Source organism: Aquarana catesbeiana, linkage group LG04 (genome assembly GCF_042186555.1).
Source record: "Aquarana catesbeiana isolate 2022-GZ linkage group LG04, ASM4218655v1, whole genome shotgun sequence".
NCBI classification, from domain to species: domain Eukaryota; kingdom Metazoa; phylum Chordata; class Amphibia; order Anura; family Ranidae; genus Aquarana; species Aquarana catesbeiana.
Genome location: NC_133327.1, coordinates 567,156,713 through 567,180,083, shown reverse-complemented (window position 1 = coordinate 567,180,083; position 23,371 = coordinate 567,156,713). Strand labels below are relative to the sequence as shown.

At 43.5% G+C, this 23,371-nt stretch overlaps 1 protein-coding gene across 1 annotated transcript in view; it reads right to left on the bottom strand.

The window, feature by feature from the left end:
- The window catches only part of ANAPC1 (anaphase promoting complex subunit 1), a 168,091-nt gene that overhangs the window by 48,161 nt on the left and 96,559 nt on the right, over positions 1-23,371 (bottom strand). Inside the window, exons 29-37 of the mRNA XM_073628045.1 lie at positions 15,621-15,855; positions 13,139-13,230; positions 12,878-13,012; positions 8,352-8,434; positions 7,139-7,217; positions 6,445-6,519; positions 5,796-5,872; positions 4,580-4,670; positions 4,434-4,484 (exon numbers count right to left, since the gene is read on the bottom strand). Coding sequence (XP_073484146.1) covers positions 4,434-4,484; positions 4,580-4,670; positions 5,796-5,872; positions 6,445-6,519; positions 7,139-7,217; positions 8,352-8,434; positions 12,878-13,012; positions 13,139-13,230; positions 15,621-15,855 — 918 coding nt within the window. The remainder of the gene's footprint in view (positions 1-4,433; positions 4,485-4,579; positions 4,671-5,795; positions 5,873-6,444; positions 6,520-7,138; positions 7,218-8,351; positions 8,435-12,877; positions 13,013-13,138; positions 13,231-15,620; positions 15,856-23,371) is intronic.

Here is a 23,371-nt window from a genome sequence, read left to right as displayed (position 1 = left end):
GTCCCAAACCCCTAGGGACAATTTGTACATCCAAAGGTTGTATATAAAATATTGCACTAAAGACACCTAGTGGCATATCCACTCCTGTATGGTCTCTTTCGCATTGTAGCATATGACTGCAAAAAGCAAACTGACTGAACGGTTGGTATATAAAATATTGAGTAATTCCCAAGTTCTTGGGGTGTAAGGTATACTTATCAGATCCAGAAATGTGGCCTTCTCCTTGATGGTGCCACAATCAGTATTCCATTGCAGGGCGCATTCAATAGCACTGACAAGTGGGTGCAATCACAAGGTCAATAGGGTCATGAGGATAAGACTGTGGCAAGGCCTGACCGGTTTCGCCGGTCACCGCAGGCTGCGTGAAGAGCCCCAATCAAGTGCAGTCCTGCCACCATGTGCAAAGGCCGTACTTTAAATGTCAGATATCTGCATGGTTATACATGTGCCATGCTTGTGTCATCACTCAGCGCCTGAAAAACTTGAGTATAATGGACAATGAGTCAATACATGTAATGATACTAAATCTCCACAAGAGGGAGACATAAAGCACCAAAAACCAACTAGTCTGGAAAAATGACAACATGGGGGCAAGAAACACTCATACTATTCATTAATAGATTTATGTCTAAAATATATACATAATTAAGTATCAATAAACTGGGGCTAAATACCTATAATAGTTGGATCTTGGTTGCCTCCAGCTCCCAAACTCATCGGGCTTCTTGCTGACGGACCAAATTGGTCAAAAGTCCCCCGTCCCCCCCCTTTTCCCTGTGGGATCACCTCAAGAACCCAACATTTCAGGCATCGAGGGTCTCCGTTATGCTCCAGGCATACATGCCCAGCCAGTGGGCCCATCAAATGATAGGTCACAAGCTCATAGACATGTTCCTGGAACAGTTTCCGTACAGGTCTAATAGTTTTTCCCACATAAAATGTCTTGGTACAGGTACATCCACGACGTCCTCATCCTGTGGTCAGGCACTGAAGAGGAACTAGGGTCATTTGTGAGTGCTCTGGGTAACAACTCTTACAACCTGAGTGTCACATGCGACTATTACAGAGAAAGGATCAAATTTTTGGATTTGAGTATCTCTCTGGATAGAGGGGGACGTAGCACCAAGCTGTACAGGAAAACAACTGCAGTTAACAGTTTATTACATGCAGAAAGCTTCCATCCAGGGACTTTGATCAGTAACATTTCGGTTGGCCAGGATCTAAGGGCCCGCCGTAATTGTACAGATGATAGTGATTTTGAACAGGAGGCCAGGGTCTTGAGGAATAGATTCAATTCGAGGGGCTATAGTAGAAAGTGGTTCGCTAAAGCCTATAATAGGGCAAGAGTGATAGAATCTCCCTAATTTTTCAATGTAGGGAGAGAAGGGACAACGAACCAGGCCCCACAAGACATTGTTTACAATACACTTAAAAGATTAGTCAAGTTAGGGATATCTGCTCGGCACATTGGCGCTTGCTAAGGGAGGACACTTCAGTCAGTATGTTTATTTCCAGGGATCCACAACTAATATACAAGAGGGCTCGCTCTTTGGGCGACCTCCTGGTACATGGTGATATTACCTGGAAACCCTCTGGCCTCCCAAGGCAAGCGGGAATGACTTGCTGTGGAAGCTGTGAGTTTTGCCAGTTTATGATTTAGGGTGACTCCCTAGAGCTACCTACAGGAAGACTCCTGAAATGTAGGCATAAGGCAAACTATGGTACTTTGGGGGTGGTATACGTGATCATTTGCTCCTGTAATTCATTTTTTGTGGGAAAAACCATTAGACCTGTACGGAAACGGTTCCAGGAACATGTCTATGTGATTGAGACCTATCATTTGAAGGTTCCACTGGCTAGGCATACCATAACAGAGACTCTTGATTGTGCTTTGACCAATTGGTCCACCAGTGGGAAGCCCGACGGATTTGGGAGCTGGAGGCAACCAAGGCTCCTGGCTTGAATGATAGTTTAAGCTTCAGTCCTTTTTTGAAGTGAGGGTTCAACTATTATTATTTGTACATACATACACATGTAAATAATTCTTCACTTTTTAGCTCACTGCATGTATAGGTATTTAGCCCCTGTTTATTGATACTTAATTATGTATATATTTTAGACATAAATCTATTAATGAATAGTATGAGTGTTTCTTGCCACCATGTTTTCATTTTTCCAGACTAGTTGGTTTTTGGTGCTTTATGTCTCCCTCTTGTGGAGATTTAGTATCATTACATGTATTGACTCACATTGTCCATTATACTCAAGTTTTTCAGGTGCTGAGTGATGACACAAGCATGGCACATATATAACCATGCAGATATCTGCCATTTAAAGTCCGGCCTTTGCACATGGTGGCAGGACTGCACTTGATTGGGGCTCTTCACCAACCGGCGGTGACCGGCAAAACCGGTCAGGCCTTGCCCCAGTCTTATACTCATGACCCTATTGATCTTGTGATGGCACCCACTTGTCAGTGCTATTGAATGCGCCCTGCAATGGAATACTGATTGCGGCACAATCAAGAAGGCCACATTTCTGATCTGATAAGTACACCTTACACCCCAAGAACCTGGGAACTATGCAATATTTTATATACAACCTTTGGATTACAAATGGCCCTAGGGGTTTGGGACTATCAGTTTACTTTGTGCAGCCATATTCTACAATGAGAGGGAGGCCACACAGGAGTGGATATGCCACTGAGTGTCTTTAGTGGCTCTACATTGTGTGTACACAACCATGCTGTTTGACATACCTCCTCTAGACCATTGAAAAAGTTTTCCCCTTCTTGGGTCATCCAAACACCATCAGGACATTGTCAGCACAATTTGTGTATATGTGGCCAGTAACCCACATCACTATTGGATCGAACTATGCAGCAGATTGACATTGGGGATATGCACATTTTATCCCATGAGCATTGACAGTATATATATATATATATATATATATATATATATATATATATATATATATATATATATATATATATATATATATATATTGGCCTCCATAGATGCGCAAGCTATTCATTCCTAAGAGGTTTTGTGGACTGAAGGGTATAACCCTCAACATTAGATTTATTATTGCATAATTGCCACATGCCGCTGTTATCTTGGTCTTTTCATGTGTCTGCAGGAGGTGGCTTGATTTTATTAGTTTGTCATTTGTATTAAACATACATTTGTGGTTTATCTAATAACATTGTTTGTCATCTTTGATACATGCAGTGGGCTATTTCTAGTTTCATGCTTTTGGGCTGGTTGAGCCGAGACAGGTTGGTTTTTTATTCTCAGTTCTAATTATGCATTTACCGAAGGTGCCCACTCCATTCATTGTCCCCCTTCGTTGAATTATTGAGATTTGTCAAACTCAAGTAAGTTTTTTTTCTTTTGAACTTTTTTGATCATTATAATTTAGTGTTAGGCATTACCTTGAGGGCCCTTTCATTTTGTAATATTTCAGCTTCAAGATGCCTCTTGTATGGAGAAACTAGTCGCATGCATTGCTCAGGTGAGATTTTGGCCCATTCTTCAACACAGTCTTCAAATCTTGAAGGTTCTGTGGGCCTCTTCTATGAACTCTGATCTTTAGTTCTTTCCACAGATTTTCTATTGGATTCAAGTCAGATGATTGGCTGGGCCATTCTAGCTGCTTTATTTTCTTTGAAACCAATTGAGAGTTTCCTTGGCTTTGTGTTTGGGATCATTATCTTGCTGAAATGTCCACCCTTGTTTCATCTTCATCATCCTGGTAGATTGCAGCAAGTTTTTTATCAAGAATGTCTGGGTACATTTTTCCATTCATCCTTCCTTCAACGATATGAAGTTTGCCAGTACCGTATGCTGAGAAACAGCCCCACACCATGATGTTCCCACCTCCAAACTTTACTGTTGGTATGGTGTTCTTGGGGTGATGTGCAGTGCCATTTGACCTCCAAACATGGTATGTATTATGGCACCCAAAGAGTTCAATTTTGGTCTTATCTGACCAGACTATATTCTCCCAGTATTTCACAGGCTTGTCTAAATGTTGTGCAGCAAACTTTAAATGAGCTTCAACATGCTTTTTCTTCAGCAATGGATTCTTGCGTGGTGAGTGTGCATACAGGCCATGGCGGTTTAGTGCATTACTTATTGTTTTTTTTTGAAACAATTGTACCTGCTAATGCCAGGTCTTTCTCTTTCTGAAAGCTCTCCCACCAGTGGTCCTTGGCTCTTAGACAACTCTTCTGATAAATTTTCCCTCCCCTGTCAGAAATCTTGCAAGGAGCACCTGATCAGCATGTTTTGCAACAATAAGGTTGCAAAGGTTTTGTGTGTGTGGGTGTGGGTGTGTGTGTGTATATATAGATATCTCACACACATACATACACAACATAACAATGCCTGTATATCTCTTAACATTTCTGAAAAATTAAGGTGACTTACTGTACTTGCTGCTTGACCAGATAAGCATTCAAAGTCTTTTGCAAATTTACACTGTAATAAGAGTTATTAATACATTAAGTAAGCTCATAAAGTGATGAAGTAATCATATTGTAATCTATTGTGAATATAGTAAAAGAAGATCTTACCAGGCAGTTGAAAGCATCTAAGTTTGTAGATCCTGCGAATCTAAACCCCAAGGCCAGGCAAGCTCCAGCTATTATGTACACATGGGCTTGACTAGAAAATGATAAAAGAACATAAACATAAAAAACCTGGGACAGCAGAATGGTGGGACACTAGCTGGTTTTCAAGCAAGCAACCAGTGAAGTTTGAGACATTCTTCTGACAGTAATTTAACCAAAGATAAAGCAAGTGTATTTTTAAGCAAAATAGGGATGCTAGAACCCTCTGTCAGATTTTTATTGCTGTCTTGGTGGTTTCCGATTCACCTCTTGTCTGGTAAACCTGCTGTCATGGAACATAAAGTATTGAAATTTCTGTAATGGAGGCCTAGATAGAAATAAAAACTTAACAAAATGTTCTAATCCTACCCCCATTCTTTCCACACACAAAAAAAAAGGTTTTGGCTGAACATACAATTTAGCTTCAGCAAAAAATCAGCTGAAAAATGATCCTGAGTTTACAAAGTGTTGGCTGTAAAACATTGTCAAGGAGATATACACCGATCAGCCATAACTTTAAGACCACCCACCTAATATTGAATTGTTTCTCCTTTTGCCACCAAAACAGCCCTGACCTGTTGAAGCATGGACTAAATTAGACCTCTGAAGGTGTGCTGTGAAATCTGGCAGCAAGCTATTAGTAGCAGATCCTTTCAGTCTTTTAAGTTGCAAGGTGGGGCCCTCTAAAGATTGGAGTTGTTTTTCTAGAACATTGCACAGATGCTTGTTTGGATTGAGATCTGGAGGCCAAGTCAATACCCTAAATGTGTTGATGTTTGCCTCAAAGCATTCTTGAATCCACTAGACCAGCCCAGCTTCTTCCATTGCTCCATGGTGCAGTTCTGATGCTCACTTGGCTACGCAGTCCCACACACAACAAACTGAAATCCCTACTTTTTCCCCTTTCAAAACATCAACTTCATTAACAACATGTTTACTTGCTACCTAATATATCCCCCACTGACATATCAATGGCCTACACACACACACACACACACACACACACACACACACACACACACACACACACACACGGGGTGGTCGGGTCTAGGTGGAAGAAATTTACAATCTTGGGTGCCATGGATGGACATTTCCTGCTCCTCATCATGTTATCTATTATACCTCTCTCTATAATCCACAGATAAAATACATAAAATGTTTAACTGTTAATAACACATACGCCAGAGTCTCCATGTTTAAATCTTCTGAAGCAGGTTGCTCTCCAGTATGTAGTGAAGCGCTGTTTCCTGTGATTATCTGAAAAACAAGATAATCCATCTCGTTAAATATTTAAAGGAAATTTTTAAAATTGAGAATCTTTTTAATAAAGCAAAACTGTCAAAATCACCACACTGTAATATATATTTGGTGATGAAAGATGAATTACATAGTAGGGACCTATTTGTTATTATTTGTCAGCAGCCATGGAACCCCATTTGGCAGCACAATATATTCTCAAGATACATTTATTAATGGTGATTGTTAAGCTGGTACATCTTTTGCAGTTACACATGGGTGCCATTAATTCCTAATGGCACCCCATGCATCCAGCAATTGCATGTTTGTTTGCACCCACTTAAAACGCATGGTACCACAGTACCATGTATTTTGGTGGGGTTCAATTTAAAAATCGTACCAGCACCTACAGGTGTGGAAAAGGACACAGACAAAATGAAAATTTCTGGCAGAAGTTTTAACATTTATCACTTTATCTAAAACATCAAAAATACAGTTTTGGCCTCAGATACAAAAAAAAAAAAAAAAAAAAAAGATACTGGAATCTAAATATCAGCGATAAAATAAATACATTAAATTTCACCAACGCTTACTTGTGGTACATTGCTGTTCACCCACTGCACACTGGGTAGTATGTCATCCCACAAAATAAGGCATCTAGCAAGAGTCTGGGGGAAAAAAAAAAAGAAAAATGTGAAAAAATTTTCATACACCATTACCTATGGATCTGAAGAATTCACGCAAACCAATTCAAATCTACAGAGGCACTGACTTTCACTAAGTATAACTAAAGGAAAAACAATTTTTTGGTGATGGATTAGAATACCTGTCAGATTTTCATCTGCAAAAGGGCAGAGGCATCTACCTCTGCCCCTGTTAGGCAGATTCACCCTTTCTATTGACCTGTTTACCATTATCATTAAAATTGAAAGTAAAAGAAAATCCCAAATTTTGGGTTGTCCCCAAAACAGTAAAAGAAGGGAAATCTTCCACTATGGACACTAGCTGTGGTGACCTGGGGGGCCCCAAAGAGATTCCCGTAATTTTCAGGGATTTCCACGTACTTCCTGTTTTGGCTACGGGACAAGAAGTGAAGGTAAATCTCATTATGGGACACAGATGGAAAAAAAAAATGTCAGGGGTTATAACCCTCCCTTACGATATCCAAAATGGAACTAAAGTTTTGCCTATTGTTCTACTTTAAAATGTACATGGTGTCATATAATCTGTAATTGCAAAACTGCTTTTAATAGAATTGTCATAAAAGTAGAAGTTAAGTCTTCATACCCGCAGTAAAAGGAATTCTGGTTTTACAAAGTCAAGTAAATACATGGTGTCTGGGGCCCGCAGCCAATCTGCTACTGATCTATAGAAAAAAATATATAAAATCATCATCAAGATAAAAGTAAGATTTAAGGTTTGCCAAAAAATTCTTACGCATATAAAAGTAAATACATAGAATAGTAAGGGTGGATTACAGTCATACATAGAACGACTTTCCCAAATCAAAATCCTGTAGGCTTTTACTGTATTGACGTTGTCTAATGTTTTATTTTTATATATTTTTAGCATGAACAAAACAAAGACAAAATTGCGTGCTTCCTTAGTGCCCCTAAAAATGGCCCAAAAGGGTGAGTATCATCACCCTTATCCCAGCAATGAAAGACAGAAAAGTATGCTACAACGGATGGTAAAATATACCAATGCTCAACCAGTCTGAAGCCAGCAACAGATTGCAGAAAGTGGTTAGAAATTCATAAAACCACGCATATCAATATCTTAAAAACATGAATGCTGACTCTACTAACACAAATGGCATCTGTCTGCCCAGAAATGCCTGTGGAGACCCACGAACCTCTCAATTGTAGAGGAAAATTGGAAAAGCTATTACCTTGTATGCAGTGTGCTATAATGATCTGTACAGTAAATAGTACTAACTTTTTCTGTACCATGTTCTGGCCAAACAAATCGTTAGAACTAAGGATGAGCTCCGGCGTGTTCGCACAGCCCACGTGCAGAGCCCACCAGGAAGTCGGCACTGCACTGCGCTAATCACAAGCAGTGAGACATTGTCCGATACGTGGCTGCAGAGATCAGGAAATGTCATGTGGCTCTGCACGTGGGTTGTGCGAACACGCCTGAGCTCATCTTTAATCAGAACATATATGAAGGCAAGAAGAGCTGCGATCTAGTTCAGACTCTGAAACCTGACCTGTGTTTAGAAGCATTTTATAGGAACATACATGCACAATGAAGTTAATAGAGTAACTGTTACAGGCCACTGATCTCTTTGGTGACATATTTGCTCTCCGCAGCTGTTTGGGCTGTTGCAATGAATGTAGCTACAGCCCACGTGTGCAATGATTTCCACAGCCCTCTAACCAGTTTAAGATTTGTGGCACAATATGCTGTCATACAGGATTGCTTAGACCTGATATTGCTTTCTGTAAGAACATTCTGTACTATTCTAAACAAATGTCATTGCACTGCTCTACAGTACCTGTTGTTGGTTTTCAAGTAGATCATAGCCAGCGCCAGAGTAGCTCCAGGGCATGTAACATCCACATTAATAGTGTCTCCTTCCTAAGAAAAAAATATGAAAAATGACAGACACTGTTTAACCAAGGCGTTAGCACATATTCTATTTTTGACTACACTTAAATCAGCAATGTTTGCCTTAGGACAGCTCACTGGATTCAAGGTACTCAAACATAAAAGGCCTTTCCCAGACTAGATAATTTTAGCCAAACGGAACAATAATCTAACACGTTTTTTTTCAACCAGGGTGCTGCGGAAAAACAACAAGAAGCCCTGTACAATCCAACCACGAAAGGGTTACATTGTGAAGCTCCGTGTACAGAGAGGAGGGAGAGCACATCCTGTTGCTCCTTCGGGCTCTCTCTCCCTCTATGCTGTTTTCTGTATTTTGCCAGCAAAAGTGAAAAGTGAAAGCTGTGTAAGCCGCCCGCCTGCGTCCTACCAACCGATAACATCATTGCTTGCTAAGGGAAGGTCGGGCGGCTTACACAGCTTTCACTTTGGTTGGCAGAATACAGATAACAGCATAGAGGGGGAGAGAGCCAGGAGGAGGAACAGGATGTGCTCTCCCTCCTCTCCATACATGGAACTTAACACTGTAACCCTTTCCTGGTTGGATTATACACAGGGCTTTGCTTCATTTTGCTGTAGCAAGGGCAAAGAGGGGGTATTGGGGGGTTGTGCTAGCAGGGGGGATTTAGGAAGGGGAGAGGTTTGTGGCTAGTATGAGGTAGTGTCAGGAGGGAGGGTTTGTGTCAGGAGGGGGATATTGGGGGAGGGGGATATTGGGGGGATGGGGATATTGGGGGGGGGGGGGGAGTTGTGCTAGCATGGGGGATTTACAACCTACTGACCACTTAACTTTTCACACGAGATTCAGTGTGGTAAAATGTATGAAACTGCGCTTTTTCTTGCACCACACAAAAATGCAATGCCTTTTGCCGTTAAACATGGGTGCCGTTAATTCTTAAGGGCACCCCACGCATCCACCAATTGCATGTTTGTTTGTGCCCACTTAAGACGCATGGTACCACAGTACCATGTATTTTGGTGAGGTTCAATTTAAAAACTATACCAGCACCTTTTTGTATATTTCACAAGCATAGAGAAATCTGCACAAAGTAAGAGATCAATTAAAGGAAGCCTTCTAAATATGTGAGGCATCCCCAGCAATGTGTTAACATATACTGCACTGGAAGCATCAACTTTGGTTACATACCCACCCCAAAGCACCTTGTCCCCATGTTGATGAGGACAAGGGACTTTGCGGGCGGGGGGCTTATCGGAATCCGGGAGCCCCCTTTAATAAGGGGGCCCCCAGATCCCGGCCCCCACCCTGTGTGAATGAGTAGGGGGTACCCCTACCCATTCACCTGGGGGGAAAAAAAAAAAAAACACACTAGACCGGTTTTTAAAGCAATTTATTAGGCAGCTCCAGGGGTCTCTTCTGACTTCTCTGCTCTCTCCGCCCCCTTCTCCCCCTCTCCGGCCTCCTCTGCTATCTTCTGCTCTTTTGCCAGCGTTGGCCCGGTCTTCTCTGTAGTCTTCTTCCCTCTTCTCTTCTTCCGATGTTGACACGATGCTCTCTCCCGCTGTAATGCAATGGCATCTGGCGACCCCGCCCTTATGACGTCACTGCCCCATCATGCCCCGGGCAGTGAGGTCATAAGGGGCAGGGTCATCCGAGGACATCACCCGGTGACCACGCCCCATGCCTATAGCGTTGCGCACCACGCACACGGCATTGCAGCGAGAAAGAGCGGCGTGTCAACACCGGAAAAAGACCGGAGGGAAAAAGATGACGGAGAAGACCGGGCCAACGCTAGCAAAAGAGCGGGCAGAAGATAGCGGAGGATCCTGGCAGAAGACACTGGAGACCGGGAGAAGACGCCTGGAGAGCGCGGAGAAGTTGGAAGAGACCCCCCGAAGTTGGAAGAAGACCCCCGGTGCTGCTTAATAAATTACTTTAAAAATCTGTCTAGTGTGTTTTTTTTTTATTGACGCTTTTTTTCCCCAGGTGAATGGGTAGGGGGTACGATGTACTCCCTACTCATTCACATAGGGTGGGGGGGCCGGGATCTGGGCCAGGATCTTATTAAAGGGGGCTCCCGGATTCCGATAAGCCCCCCACCCGCAGACCAACAACCAGGGTTGTCGGGAAGAGGCACTTGTCCTCATCAACATGGGAACAAGGTGCTTTGGGGTGGGGGGCCGCAGGGCGCCCCCCTGCCCCAAAGCACCCACCCCCCCATGTTGAGGGCATGTGGCCTGGTACGGTTGAGGTGGGGGGGTTGGCGTTCGCTCATCTCCACCTTTTCCTGATGGGCCAGGCTGCATGCTCGGATAAGTGTCTGGTATGGATTTTGGGGGGACCCCCACGCCGTTTTTTCGGCATAGGGGGTTCCCCTTACAATCCATACCAGACGGAAGGGCCTGGTATGCTCTTGGAGGGGGAACCCGTGCCGGTTTTTTATTTCAAATTTGGCGCGAAGTTCCCCCTCAAGATCATCAGAGCACAAGTCGCATGCCAAAGTCGGATTATGCAAGACGGCGATCCAACTTTGATCCGACTTCAATGATCGTCAATGGGCTGAAGTAGGATCAAAGTCGGACCAAAGTAGTACAGGGAGCATTTTCAAAGTCGGACCAGTTAAGACGGCTCCCATAGGGAAAGATTGATTTTCACACGTCATGCGACATGAGCTCCCAATGTCAGAGGGTTTGTCGCACCAGTGTAAACCCGGCCTGAAATAAGTGATTGAGCTGGGTTCACACTGGTACGACAAACGCTCCGACATTGGGAGCTCATGTCGCACGACGTGTGAAAATCAATGTTTGCCTATGAAAGCTGTCTTAACTGGTCCGACACAAGTCGATCCGACTTTGAAAATGCTCCCTGCACTACTTTGGTCCGACTTTGGTCCTACTTCAGCCCATTGAATATCATTGAAGTCAGATCAAAGTCGGATCGCCGTCTCGCATGATCCGACTTTGGCATGCGACTTGTGCTCAGATGATCTTGAGGGGGAATTCCGCATCAAATTTTAAATGAAAAACTGACATGGGTTCCCCCTCCAAGAGCATACCAGGCCCTTCGGTCTGGTATCGATCTTAAGGTGAACCGCCGAAAAAATGGTGCGGGTGGGGGGCTTATCAGAATCCGGGAGCCCCCTTTAATAAGGGGGCCTCAGATCCCGGCCCCCCACCCTATGTGAATGAGTATGGGGTACATCGTACCCCTACCCATTCACCTATTGAAAAAAGTGTCAATAAAAAAAACACATGACAGGTTTTTAAAGTAATTTATTAGGCAGCTCTGGCGGTCTTCTTTCGACTTCGGGGGGTCTCTTCCTTCTTCTCCGGGGTCTCTTCCTTCTTCTCCGCGCTCTCCAGTATCTTCTGCCGGGCTCCTCTGCTATCCTCTGCTCACGGTGGCCCGGTCTTCTCCACCATCTTCTCTTCTTCTGATGTTGACACGACGCTCTCTCCCACTGTAATACCATGTGTGCGGTCCGCAACGACTTATATAGGGATGGGATGGGACTGTGACGTCATAAGGGGCGGGGTCACCCGGTGACATCACCCGTGACCACGCCCCATCCCTTTATAAGTCGTTACAGACCGCACACACCGCATTACAGTGGGAAAGAGCGTTGTGTCAACATCGGAAGAAGAGAAGAGGGAAGAAGAGAAGAGGGAAGAAGAGAAGAGGGAAGAAGACGGTGGATAAGACCTGGCCACCGCTAGCAAAAGAGCAGAAGATATCGGAGGAGCCCGGCAGAAGATACCGGAGAGCGGGAGAAGAACCGTAGAGCACAGAGAAAAAGCCGGAGAGTGCTGAGAAGAAGGAAGAGACCCCGGAAGTCGGAAGAAGACCCCGGAGCTGCCTAATAAATTTTTTTAAAAACCTGTCTAGTGTGTTTTTTTATTGACCCTTTTTTTTCCTAGGTGAATGGGTAGGGGTACGATGTACCCCATACTCATTTACATAGGGTGGGGGGCCGGGATCTGGGGGCCCCCTTATTAAAGGGGGCTCCCGGATTCCGATAAGCCCCCCTGCCCGCAGACACCGACAACCAACGTCCAGGGTTGTCGGGAAGAGGCCCTTGTCCTCATCAACATGGGGACAAGGTGCTTTGGGGTAGGGGGCTTCCAAGGTGCTTTTTTTGTGCAGGGGGCTTCCAGATTTTGAAGCCACCCCCAACAATCCACGGGCCAGGGTTGTGGGAAGAAGCTCTTGTCCTCACCAACATGGGGACAAGGTGCTTTGCCCGGAAGGAGGGGGCAATGTAAACCCCCATGCCCTGGGCCTGGTATGGTTCAGGAAGTGAGGGGGACACACTCTCCCTTACCCCTATAGGGCTTTCCCGAGACTAAGCCTGGTGGGTGGGGCGAAACATGTCAGGGGTGTGGCCTGGACAGAATATTTTGAATCAAAATTTTCACAACATACACATTTTGCTTTTAAAGTAAACATGTTTAATATACCTTAATCTGATAACTAGGAGATTTGTGCTTTTCTCTGTTGACACCAACATGTGACCGCTTGTGTCCACCAACCATGTACTGGTATAGCTGCTCTGGAACATTCAGGTCAGACATGCCAATCAAATTACTTCCGTGCTGGAAAAAGGCAACAACACTTGATTCAAATGTACAACCAAACAATAATATAACTGTTTGGAAAGTATCAACAACAACATAATGGTTTTATTGGTCAATAAATGATTAAAAGCTGACTGTTCTTACCCCCAGGCACACCATGCCCAAAGCGAAGCCTGCTGCCAGGGAATAGGATTCTCTGTCTGTGCAGTACTCCATTTCAGGCCCTGGGGGGCGACCTAAAAATTAAAAAAAAAAAAAATAGTTAGCAAGTTTGCCCCATACTGTTAACTCAAGTGCATATTGTAACTTGGGTAAAAATCTAAGTTCCCAAACCCAAAATGAGTTTCAAAAACTTAGTGTTATAGTCATTTTACTCAGTGAGAGTAGAGATCCCTGTCTCTTAAAGAAACTTATCAATCATCTATCTAACACAAGTTTTTTTTTTTTTTTCAAAGTTAATCATGGTAATAGGCTGTAGTAAAAAAAGTAGTTTGTTGAAGTCTTTTAACCATCTCTATGAGCGATATGCAAAATAAAAGTGGAATCAATTCAAAAGACGAATAGAATGAATGAATGAATGAATGAATGGATGGATCTTCCACTGCAAAAATACAACATCCAGCAAGTCTGTTTTGTTTCCGATTCCCAATTGTTATCGGATTATGTTCATCGCCGACAGGAAGATACACTATATTGTCAAAAGTATTGGAACGCCTGCCTTTACACGCACAAGAACGTTAAAAGTAGAACTATAGGCAAAACTTTTTTTTTTTTTTCATTTTGGATAGAGCAAGGGCGAGTTATAACCCGTCTGATTTTTTTTTTTTTTCTCCATCTGTGTCCCACTGGGGCGATTTCCTTTCATTTCCTGTCCCATAGCCAAATAGGAAGTAAGAAGAAAGCCCTGCAAATTAAGGGAATTCCTTGGGGACCCCCAGGCCACCAGAACTAGTGTCCCCATTGGAAGATTTCCCCTCTATTACTTTTCTGGGGACAACCCATAATTTGGGGATTTTCTTTTACTTTCAATGATAATGGTAAACATGACAAATAGAGAGGGTGAATCTCCCTAACTGGGACACAGACAGCAATAATAACTGACAAGCGTTCTAGTCCCCTCTGCAAAAACTAAAAGGTGCTCACTTTAGTTATACTTTAATGACATCCCAGTCTTAGCCCGTAGGGTTCAATATTGTGTTGGCCCACCCTTTGCAGCTATAACAGCTTCAACTCTTCTGGGAAGGCCGTCCACAAGGTTAGTAGTGTGTCTATGGGAATGTTTGACCATTCTTCCAGAAGTGCATTTTTGAGGTCAGGCACTGATGTTGGATGAGAAGGCCTGGCTCGCAGTCTCCGCTCTAAATCATCCCAAAGGTGTTCTATCGGGTTGAGATCAGGACTCTTTGCAGGCCAGTCAAGTTCCTCCACCATAAACTTCGCTCATCCATGTCTTTATGGACCTTGTTTTGGTGTGGGGTTGTTTCTCAGGGGTTGGGCTTGACCCCTTAGTTCCAGTGAAGGGAACTCCTAAGGCGTCAGCATACCAAGACATTTTGGACAATTTCATGCTCCCAACTTTGTGGGAACATTTTGGAGATGGCCCCTTCCTGTTCCAACATGACTGCGCATCAGAGCACAAAACAAGGTCCATAAAGACACGGAAAAGCAAGTTTGGGGTGGAGGAACTTGACTGGCCTGCACAGAGTCCTGACCTTAACCCGATAGAACACCTTTGGGATGAATTAGAGCAAAGACTGCAAGCCAGGCCTCCTAAACACACTCCTAAACCTTGCAGACAGCCTTCCCAAAAGATTTGAAGCGGTTATAGCTGCAAGGGGGGGGGGGGGGGGCAATTCAAAATTGAACCCTACGGACTAAGACTGGGATGCCATTAAAGTTCATGTGCGTGTATAGGCAGGCATTTTAATACTTTTAACAATATAGTGTATCTACCAATCCTCAACCAATGTTAATAGTGACATATGCATAGTACATTGCTCCTTCGCTCATTACTATAGAAGGGAGAAGGTTTGGGCCTCCTGGAAGGAATATTTTCAAACCAGTTGGAAAGATTTACCATAGTTAATCTCTCTGACCACAGGGGAACTCACCATTATCCCCAGGATTTAAAAACAGTTTAACTGTTAAGCCATGCTAAAGCACAACTACTATGTAACATTAGTAAGCAGAGCATGCATATTTAATATACTGGACAAAGTTTCTGTTGCGCCCAGCTAGAAGTGTTTCCTGTTGTCCACTGAGTTTTGGAGGATACTGACAGCCATAAGTGACTAAGAATACAGAGTGAATTCCTGTCTGTGGCTACAGGGAGACAAGCCTGGGCAACTGTTTGACAGGAGGCCTGGACTTTAATGTGTTATATTTTCTGCTCACATCTTGTTTGTTGCCCTTGTAGAAGAATAAACGTGAACAGCTGTCCCCTCTGATGTTGAGTGTATTACCAAGAACCTTGTGATTTACAAACTATATAGAATCATGTGTCAAGTAACATTACCAGACAATGATATGATTTTCATTAAGCTGTTTTTTACATAAAAAATGTTGTATAAATATCTCCGCAGCTTTCTAGTTAATATTCATGACATGTGTTTTAGCCATGGTTTACCTATTTCAGCAAGCAAAACTTCTGCAATGTGTCTGTGTGCAGTTCCCTGGTAAACCAGTCCAATGCCAATCACAGCTGCCACCTGCACGTTATGGGGCACATCCAGCTCTGTAGAGGTAGGAGGTAGTAGAGCTGGGATGTGGATGCTTAAGAGCCGTGTGATGGAAATGTCCATTGTGCCGAGCTTTGCGGCTGACACACCAAGCAGTAGACCGATGCTTGTCATCTCATGACCCTATCAGAAAAAAAGGAAAGAACAATGGCAAATAACAGGGAAGCCACATTTCATATCCACATAATTTCATAGAGGATACAGCCTAAAAACATCATTGATCTGTTTCAGTCTTTTAGAGCAAGACCTTTCTCCACATTCAGGTAACTTTCATTTGATTATAAGCACATCAGTGCCAAGTCACAACCTGGGAGCTTACGTGTAAAGTGCAAGTTTCAAACCTCTTAGCAGAGGTCCATCACCGACAACATGTCATACCAAATATAGCCCACAAAAGGAACATTATGAGATACTGTAAATGTAATTAAAAAGTTGACTTTAATTTCAAAACAGTTTCTGAATAAGGCTGGCTTCCCACTTGTGTTTTGTTGCAATGCACAGAAAATGTTTCACTGCGTTGTGATGGCAAAGCTAGATAAAGCATTGTACTAGCTGCTTCACAGTGTCATTCATTTAAAATGGCACCCTGCTGCACGCAGAGTAGCGGTCAACACACTTGTGGCTACAGTGCACCACAACCCACATACAGATGATAGGGTTGCCTTTTTTTTTTAGTTAAAAATAACAAACATGTTATACATACTTGCTCTGTGCAGTGGCTTTACACAGAGCAGCTAAGATCCTCCTCTTCTCGGCTCCCTCTTCGGTGCTCCTGGCCCCTCCCTCCTGTTGAGTGCCCCCACAGCAAGCAGCTAGCTATTGGGGCACCAGAGCCACAGCACCCTGTGTCCATTCAGACACGAAGCAGTGGCCTGGCCATGCCCAATTTCTCTCCTCATTGGTTGACTGACTTTGATTGACAGCAGTGGGAGCCAATGGCACTGCACTGCTGTCTCAGCCAATGAGGGGGGAAGACAGGGGCAGCCGAGACACTCCTGCAACATTGCTGGATCTAGATGGGCAAATGTATGTATTAGGGGATCTGCTGCACACAGAAGGCATTTTATCTTAATGAATTCATGAAGATAAAAAACCTTCTGCTTTTACAATCCCTTTAAAGTGATATTAAAGAGGAACCGCAGTCTGATAAAATAATTTGTAATAAAAACATCTTTACTGAAGCTTCCCTCCAACCACTTTGCATATTATTTTATATATACTGTAATTCTGTACTTATCAAATATGCTGCAGAAATCTCCCTCTACTAAGTCTGGCTGCAGCCATTTTAACTGTAGGCAGCTGAAGCTGTTGCCTGTTTACTTCCTGGATTTACACACACACACACCTCCAGCTCTGCAGCTCTCATTGTCCCTCTTATTACTCATTCCCCCCTCCCTTCCCGGCAAACTCTCACAAGAGAGAGAGAGAGAGAGAGCTGTGCATGATGTCATAAGTCTAGGCTTATTACCAAAAAAGAAAGAGGAAGCGGGCTGTATAAGGTATTTACTGGCAGAAAAAAAATGTTTTACTATCCAAAGTTAAAACAAGGGCAGAAGATTTAATAGATGGAAAGTTGATAAAATGACCGAGGAGACACTTTAAATGTTATACTTACCTGCTCTGTGCTGTGGTGTGGTTTTGCACAGAGCAGCCTTGATCCTCCTCTTGGGTTCCCCGCGGGCATTCCTGGCCCCTTCCCCTCCTGCCGAGTGCCCTCAGAGCAAGCAGTTTGCTATGGGGGAACCGAAGCAGGCTCGCTCCTGAATATAAATTAACTTCAAACATCGGAGCTTTTCAAATTTATTTTCCCAGATAGACAAGTGATGAGTAGCGCTTTGTTTCAATTTGTGTTGACCTCAGCACGAATTTAACCATGCAAAACAAACAAAAGTATCATTGCGCAATGAACTAAAGTAACAAAAGCAGAGAAGGATAAAACCACAGTGATACACTCACAAGGGCCCGGTATATATTAAGTATAAAGGTTTGCAATCAGCCGCTGTGAACGAGACTCTTTCAAACAGCCGCTGCTGTCTTACTGTTGACTCGGAACAGCCGTATGCATCACTGGCTCCTCCCATGCGTTACGTCACAGACCACGTGACTTTCTCAACCTTTATGCTTAATATATACCGGGCCCTTGTGAGTGTATCACTGTGGCTTTATTCTTCTCTCCTTTTGTTACTTTAGTTCATTGCGCAATTATACTTTTGTTTGTTTTTCATGGTTAAATTCGTGCTGAGATCAACACAAATTGAAACAAAGCGCTACTCATCACTTGTCTATCTGGGAAACGAAATTTGAAAAGCTCCGATGTTTGAAGTTAATATCAGGATTGCTAATCACTACATAATTTAACCCTGTATTCTCAATGATGGATGGACTGTCGGGTTAACATTACTAGTTGAAATCATAGGAATTGTGATAAATTTTATTATACTTCATACTGCAATATATATTACCCACAAAAATATCAACTAAACAAAAGCTGACATTTGTATACTATACACAGTTTATTTTTAGCGTGTAAATCACATGTAATTTTATGCATTTTTATGTAAGGATGTTTTGGTGGCACTATATTACACCTATATATTACACCTATACACCTATATGCACATTTTAGTGTGTTTATCACATGTAATTTCTTACAATTTTCATGCATTTATGCACGGTCTTGATGGCTATATTTACTTACACTTATTTGAACTTACTTTGGAGTAAGTTGTGCACTGATTGAGAATTGATTAGAGCGCATCAATATTTATATTTTAATTTATATTTGGGTGCCTGCACACTTATGATTGATAGCAGCTTAATTTTATTTTTCAATCACTTGTTCTATTTTTATTTATTTTTCATTTCAGCGCTTGTTTTTTTTTATTCTTCACAGACTCGCTCCTGAGCTGCTGCTCTGTGTATCCATTAACACACAGAGCTGCGGCTTGGCCCTGCCCCTCTCTCTCATTGGCTCCCGCTGCTGTTTCAGCCAATGAGGGAGAGTACCTGGAGAGCCAATGCTCTTGTGCACATCGCTGGATCGCGATGGGGCTCAGGTAAGTATTGGGGGGAGCTGCATATAGAATGCATGAAGGTAAAAAACCTTCAGCCTTTACAACCACTTTAACACTTAAAAAAAGTATGTTAAAACACACACACAAGTGGGAAGGAGCCCTCAGTGTTGGGGGGTAGGATACAGCAAAAGCAACTGACAGGAGTTCTACACCCCCCAGCAAACTAAAACAAAAAATACACTTTAATAGGAAGTAAGATTTTTGTTCTTGAATGTAAACTTCCCAGATTGCAAATATAAAAAAAATGAGGTTTACAGCACTGAAACACACCACTCATTGCATTAATATATGTATTTCTCGAACATCACGGGACACAGAGCCTCAGTAATTACTGATGGGTTATATAACTATATCAAGAGAATCTCCTGTGGGAAAAGTACTCTCTTACCTGTTAAGAAGAAGAGTAAACGTCCCTCTTTCAAACGGACTCTCTCCCCAGCGCCAGGGGCTTCAGCCTCCGGGCAGTTACGACGGCCTACTCCATCTGGGGCTACAAACAAGAGTCAACCCCAGGGACAAAAGAAGTCCTGGGGGAAGAAGTCTTCTAGACAAGACACTAAGGCCTCTTCATGAAAGGTGCGCCCCCGCTCGCTCGAGTGAGGGGAAGACTGCTACAGTTCTCAGAGCTCTGGCAGGAGGACTTCCAGGACAGATGGGTAATCTCCACGGTAACCTTAGGGTACAAGCTGGAGTTCCAAGAATTTCCCTCTCCTCGTTTCCTCAGATCAAGTGTTCCCAGAGAAGAAGCAGTCGCTCCTTCTAGCGTTAGAGCGACTTTTGTCGCAGGAGGTCATCAGGGTGGTTCCCACAAAGGATCAAGGATTGGGTTTCTATCCCAACCTTTTTACGGTCCAAAAACCAAATGGGGATGTCAGACCCATTCTGGATTTAAGACATCTGAATCGATTCTTAAGGATTCAGTCCTTCCGCAGGGAATCAATTCGGACATTAGTCTCCATCCTGCAGGGAGGAGAATTATTGGCATCGATTAATATCAGAGATGCATATCTACATGTGCCCATTTTTCCTACTCATTAGAAGTTTCTGCGCTTCGAAGTAGGAGGGCGCCATTTCCAGTTTGTGGCTCTGCCCTTCAGGATAGCCACTGCACCTCGAGTGTTCACAAGGATCGTGGCTCCTCCTCTGGCCAGATGAAAGGCTCAGGGTATGACTGTCATAGCATACCTAGACGACCTGCTCTTGATAAACCGGTCGGTAGCTTCCTTGAACGGGAACTTGAGGACCACGGTCAAGTATCTGGAACATCTAGGTTGGATCCTCAACCCAGGAAAATCTTTCCTAAACCCAGTAAGAAGACTGGAGTATTTAGGTCTGATCATAGATACAAGCCAGGAGAAAGTATTTCTACCTCAGGCAAAGATATCTGCTTTAAGGGAGCTGATTCTGACAGTCAGGACCAAGAAGGGGCCTTCTGTCCGCCTTTGTATGAGGCTGCTAGGAAAGATGGGGTCTTCATTCGAAGCAGTTTCCTATGCTCAGTTCCATTCAAGACTACTGCAACACAGTATTCTGTCGGCCTGGAACAAGAAGGTTCAGGCATTAGACTTTCCGATGCACCTGTCGCATGCGGTGCGTCAGAGCCTCAATTGGTGGCTCATACCCGAAAACCTGCAGAAGGGGAAATCCTTTCTACTGGTTACCTGGACGGTGGTAACAACAGATGCCAGTCTGTCAAGTTGGGAAGCAGTTCTGGAACAGTCTGCGATCCAGGGGCTATGGTCTGAGACCGACAGGACCCTAACCATCAACATTCTGGATAGCCGTGTGGTATATCTAGCCCTAAAAGCCTGGACTATCAGCCTATAGGGTTGGCCGGTCAGGATCCAGTCCGACAATGCCACAGCAGTGGCTTATGTCAATCATCAGGGAGGCACCCGGAGCCGAGCTGCTCAAAAGGAGGTGATCCAGATCTTAGCCTGGGCAGAGATGCAGGTGCCATGCATATCGGCAGTTTTTTTATTCCAGGGATAGAGAACTGGCAGGCAGACTATCACCAGCAGTTACTCCCAGGGGAATGGTCTCTGCTTCCCGACGTCTTTTGGGCATATGCCAAAGATGGGGGGTCCCAGATGCAGATCTCTTTGTATCCCGATTCAACAAAAAGATAGACAGATTTGTGGCAAGGACAAGGGATCCTCTTGCATGCGGGACGGATGCGTTGGTGATTCCGTGGCATCGGTTCTCACTGATTTATGCATTTCCGCCTATTCTGCTACTGCCACGACTCCTTCGCAGGATCAGGCTGGAAAGGAAGTCGGTACTTCTGGTGGCCCCCGCTTGGCCCAGAAGGACTTGGTATGCAGAAATAGTAAGGATGACGGTGGGTTGCCCGTGGACCCTACCGGTACGCCCAGACCTGTTATCTCAAGGTCCAGTGTTTCATCCTGCCTTACAAATGCTAAATTTGACGGTTTGGCTATTGAGACCCACGTTCTGAAGAATCGTGGACTTTCAGGTCCTGTGGTATCTACCTTGATCAATGCAAGGAAGCCAGCTTCCAGAATGATTTATCAGAGAATCTGGAAAGCTTATATATCCTGGTGTGAATCCAGGGGTTGGCATCCCAGAAAATATGTGATTTTCTACAATTGGGATTAGAGATGAAGCTGGCCTTGAGTACCATCAAGGGCCAGGTCTCGGCTTTATCAGTATTATTTCAACGGCCACTTGCTTCGCATTCTTTGGCCCGAAACTTTATGCAGGGGGTGACGCAGCTTAATCCTCCGGTTAAGACGCCCTAAACCCCTGGGATTTGAACTTGGTTCCGTCTGTGTTACAGAAACAGCCTTTTGAACCAATACGTCAGATTCCTTTGGTCTTGCTGACAAGGAAGTTAATTTTTCTGGTAGCCATCTCTTCTGCTAGAAGAGTATCAGAATTAGCAGCTCTTTCCTGTAAAGAGCCTTATTTGATTGTTCACAAGGATAGAGTGGTACTGCGCCCTCATCCTAGTTTTTTACCGAAGGTGGTTTCAGATTTTCATCTAAACCAAGACATTGTTCTGCCTTCCTTTTTTCCAGATCCCTGTTCTACGGAAGAGAGATCTCTACATTCTTTGGATGTAATAAGAGCAGTCAAGGCCTATCTGGAAGCAACTGCTCAGATTCGCAAAACGGATGTTTTGTTTGTGCTGCTAGAAGGTCCCAGTAGAGGACAAGCAGCATCAAAAGCTACCATTTCTAAGTGGAGTCGACAATTGATCATTCAAGCTTACGGTTTGAAACAGAAGCTTACTCCGTTTCAGATCAGGGCACATTCCACAAGGGCTATTGGTGCTTCTTGGGCAGTGCATCACCGGGCCTCTATGGCTCAAATCTGCAAGACCGCAACCTGGCCTTCAGTTCATACATTCACCAGATTTTATCAGGTGGATGTGAGAAGGCATGAGGATGTCGCCTTTGGGCGTAGTGTGCTGCAGGCAGCAGTACAAGGTCCTCAGGTCTGATTGCACCCTACTTGGTTGTGGTTCCCCTCCCCTCAGGTAGCATTGCTCTGGGACATCCCATCAGTAATTACCGAGGCTCTGTGTCCCGTGATGTTCGAGAAAGAAAATAGGATTTTTTAAAAACAGCTTACCTGTAAAAATCCTTTTCTTTCGATGGACATCACGGGACACAGAGGTCCCGCCCCTCTTCTAATACACTATATTGCTTGGCTACAAAACTGAGGTATCCCTGCAAGGGGAGGGATTATATAGGGGGTTGAACTTCCTGATTAGGGTGTGACCAGTGTCCAATCACCTAGCGATACCTATATAACCCATCAGTAATTACTGATGCTCTGTGTCCCGTGATGTCCATCGAAAGAAAAGGATTTTACAGGTAAGCTGTTTTAAAAAATCCTATTTTTACACAACGTCTAATAAATTGCCAGCTAGAAGAACTCCAATGTTTTCCATATGGTTTGATAGAGGAGAAACACATGCGGTGGACTAGCACCCAGCGAAGTCTGACCATACCCAGTGAAATACTAAAAGTAACATTTAAAGCAATTCATTTTCAATAATTGATCAGTGGTACCTCTCACCATTAAATTATTTAACAGATTGAAAAGGAATTCCTCTCTCCAAAAAAACAATATAAAATTGTTAAATGTTTTATTTTTTTTTTTTTTTTATTTTTTTTTTTACAGACTGGTGTCATGTACCCCTGACATCTAGTGGTGTTTAAATCTGTGTCTACACTGGGGAAAAATAACAAAACAAATTAATCTCTTCCTGCGTGTTGATGCCGATCTTGTATAAGGTAAACTAAAATGATTTCTCGCTATGGGCAACTTTCCCTTTATCCAGCAATGGTACTAACTTGTCCATAAACAAGACTGTATATAGTTATTCCTCATTCAGAGTTAACTGGTCATGAAAAAAATATGTGAGCTACTTCTGCTGATCTTCCTGTGATGCTGACCTTCTGACTTTAGTGCTATGAAATCACTGACTTAAACAAGTAAGGAAATCAGGAAAGTCAGAGAAAAGTCAGAGGTTACCTATCTGCAAACATTTTAGGGTCAATGGCAAAATACTGAAGCGAGAGGATCAGCAAGAC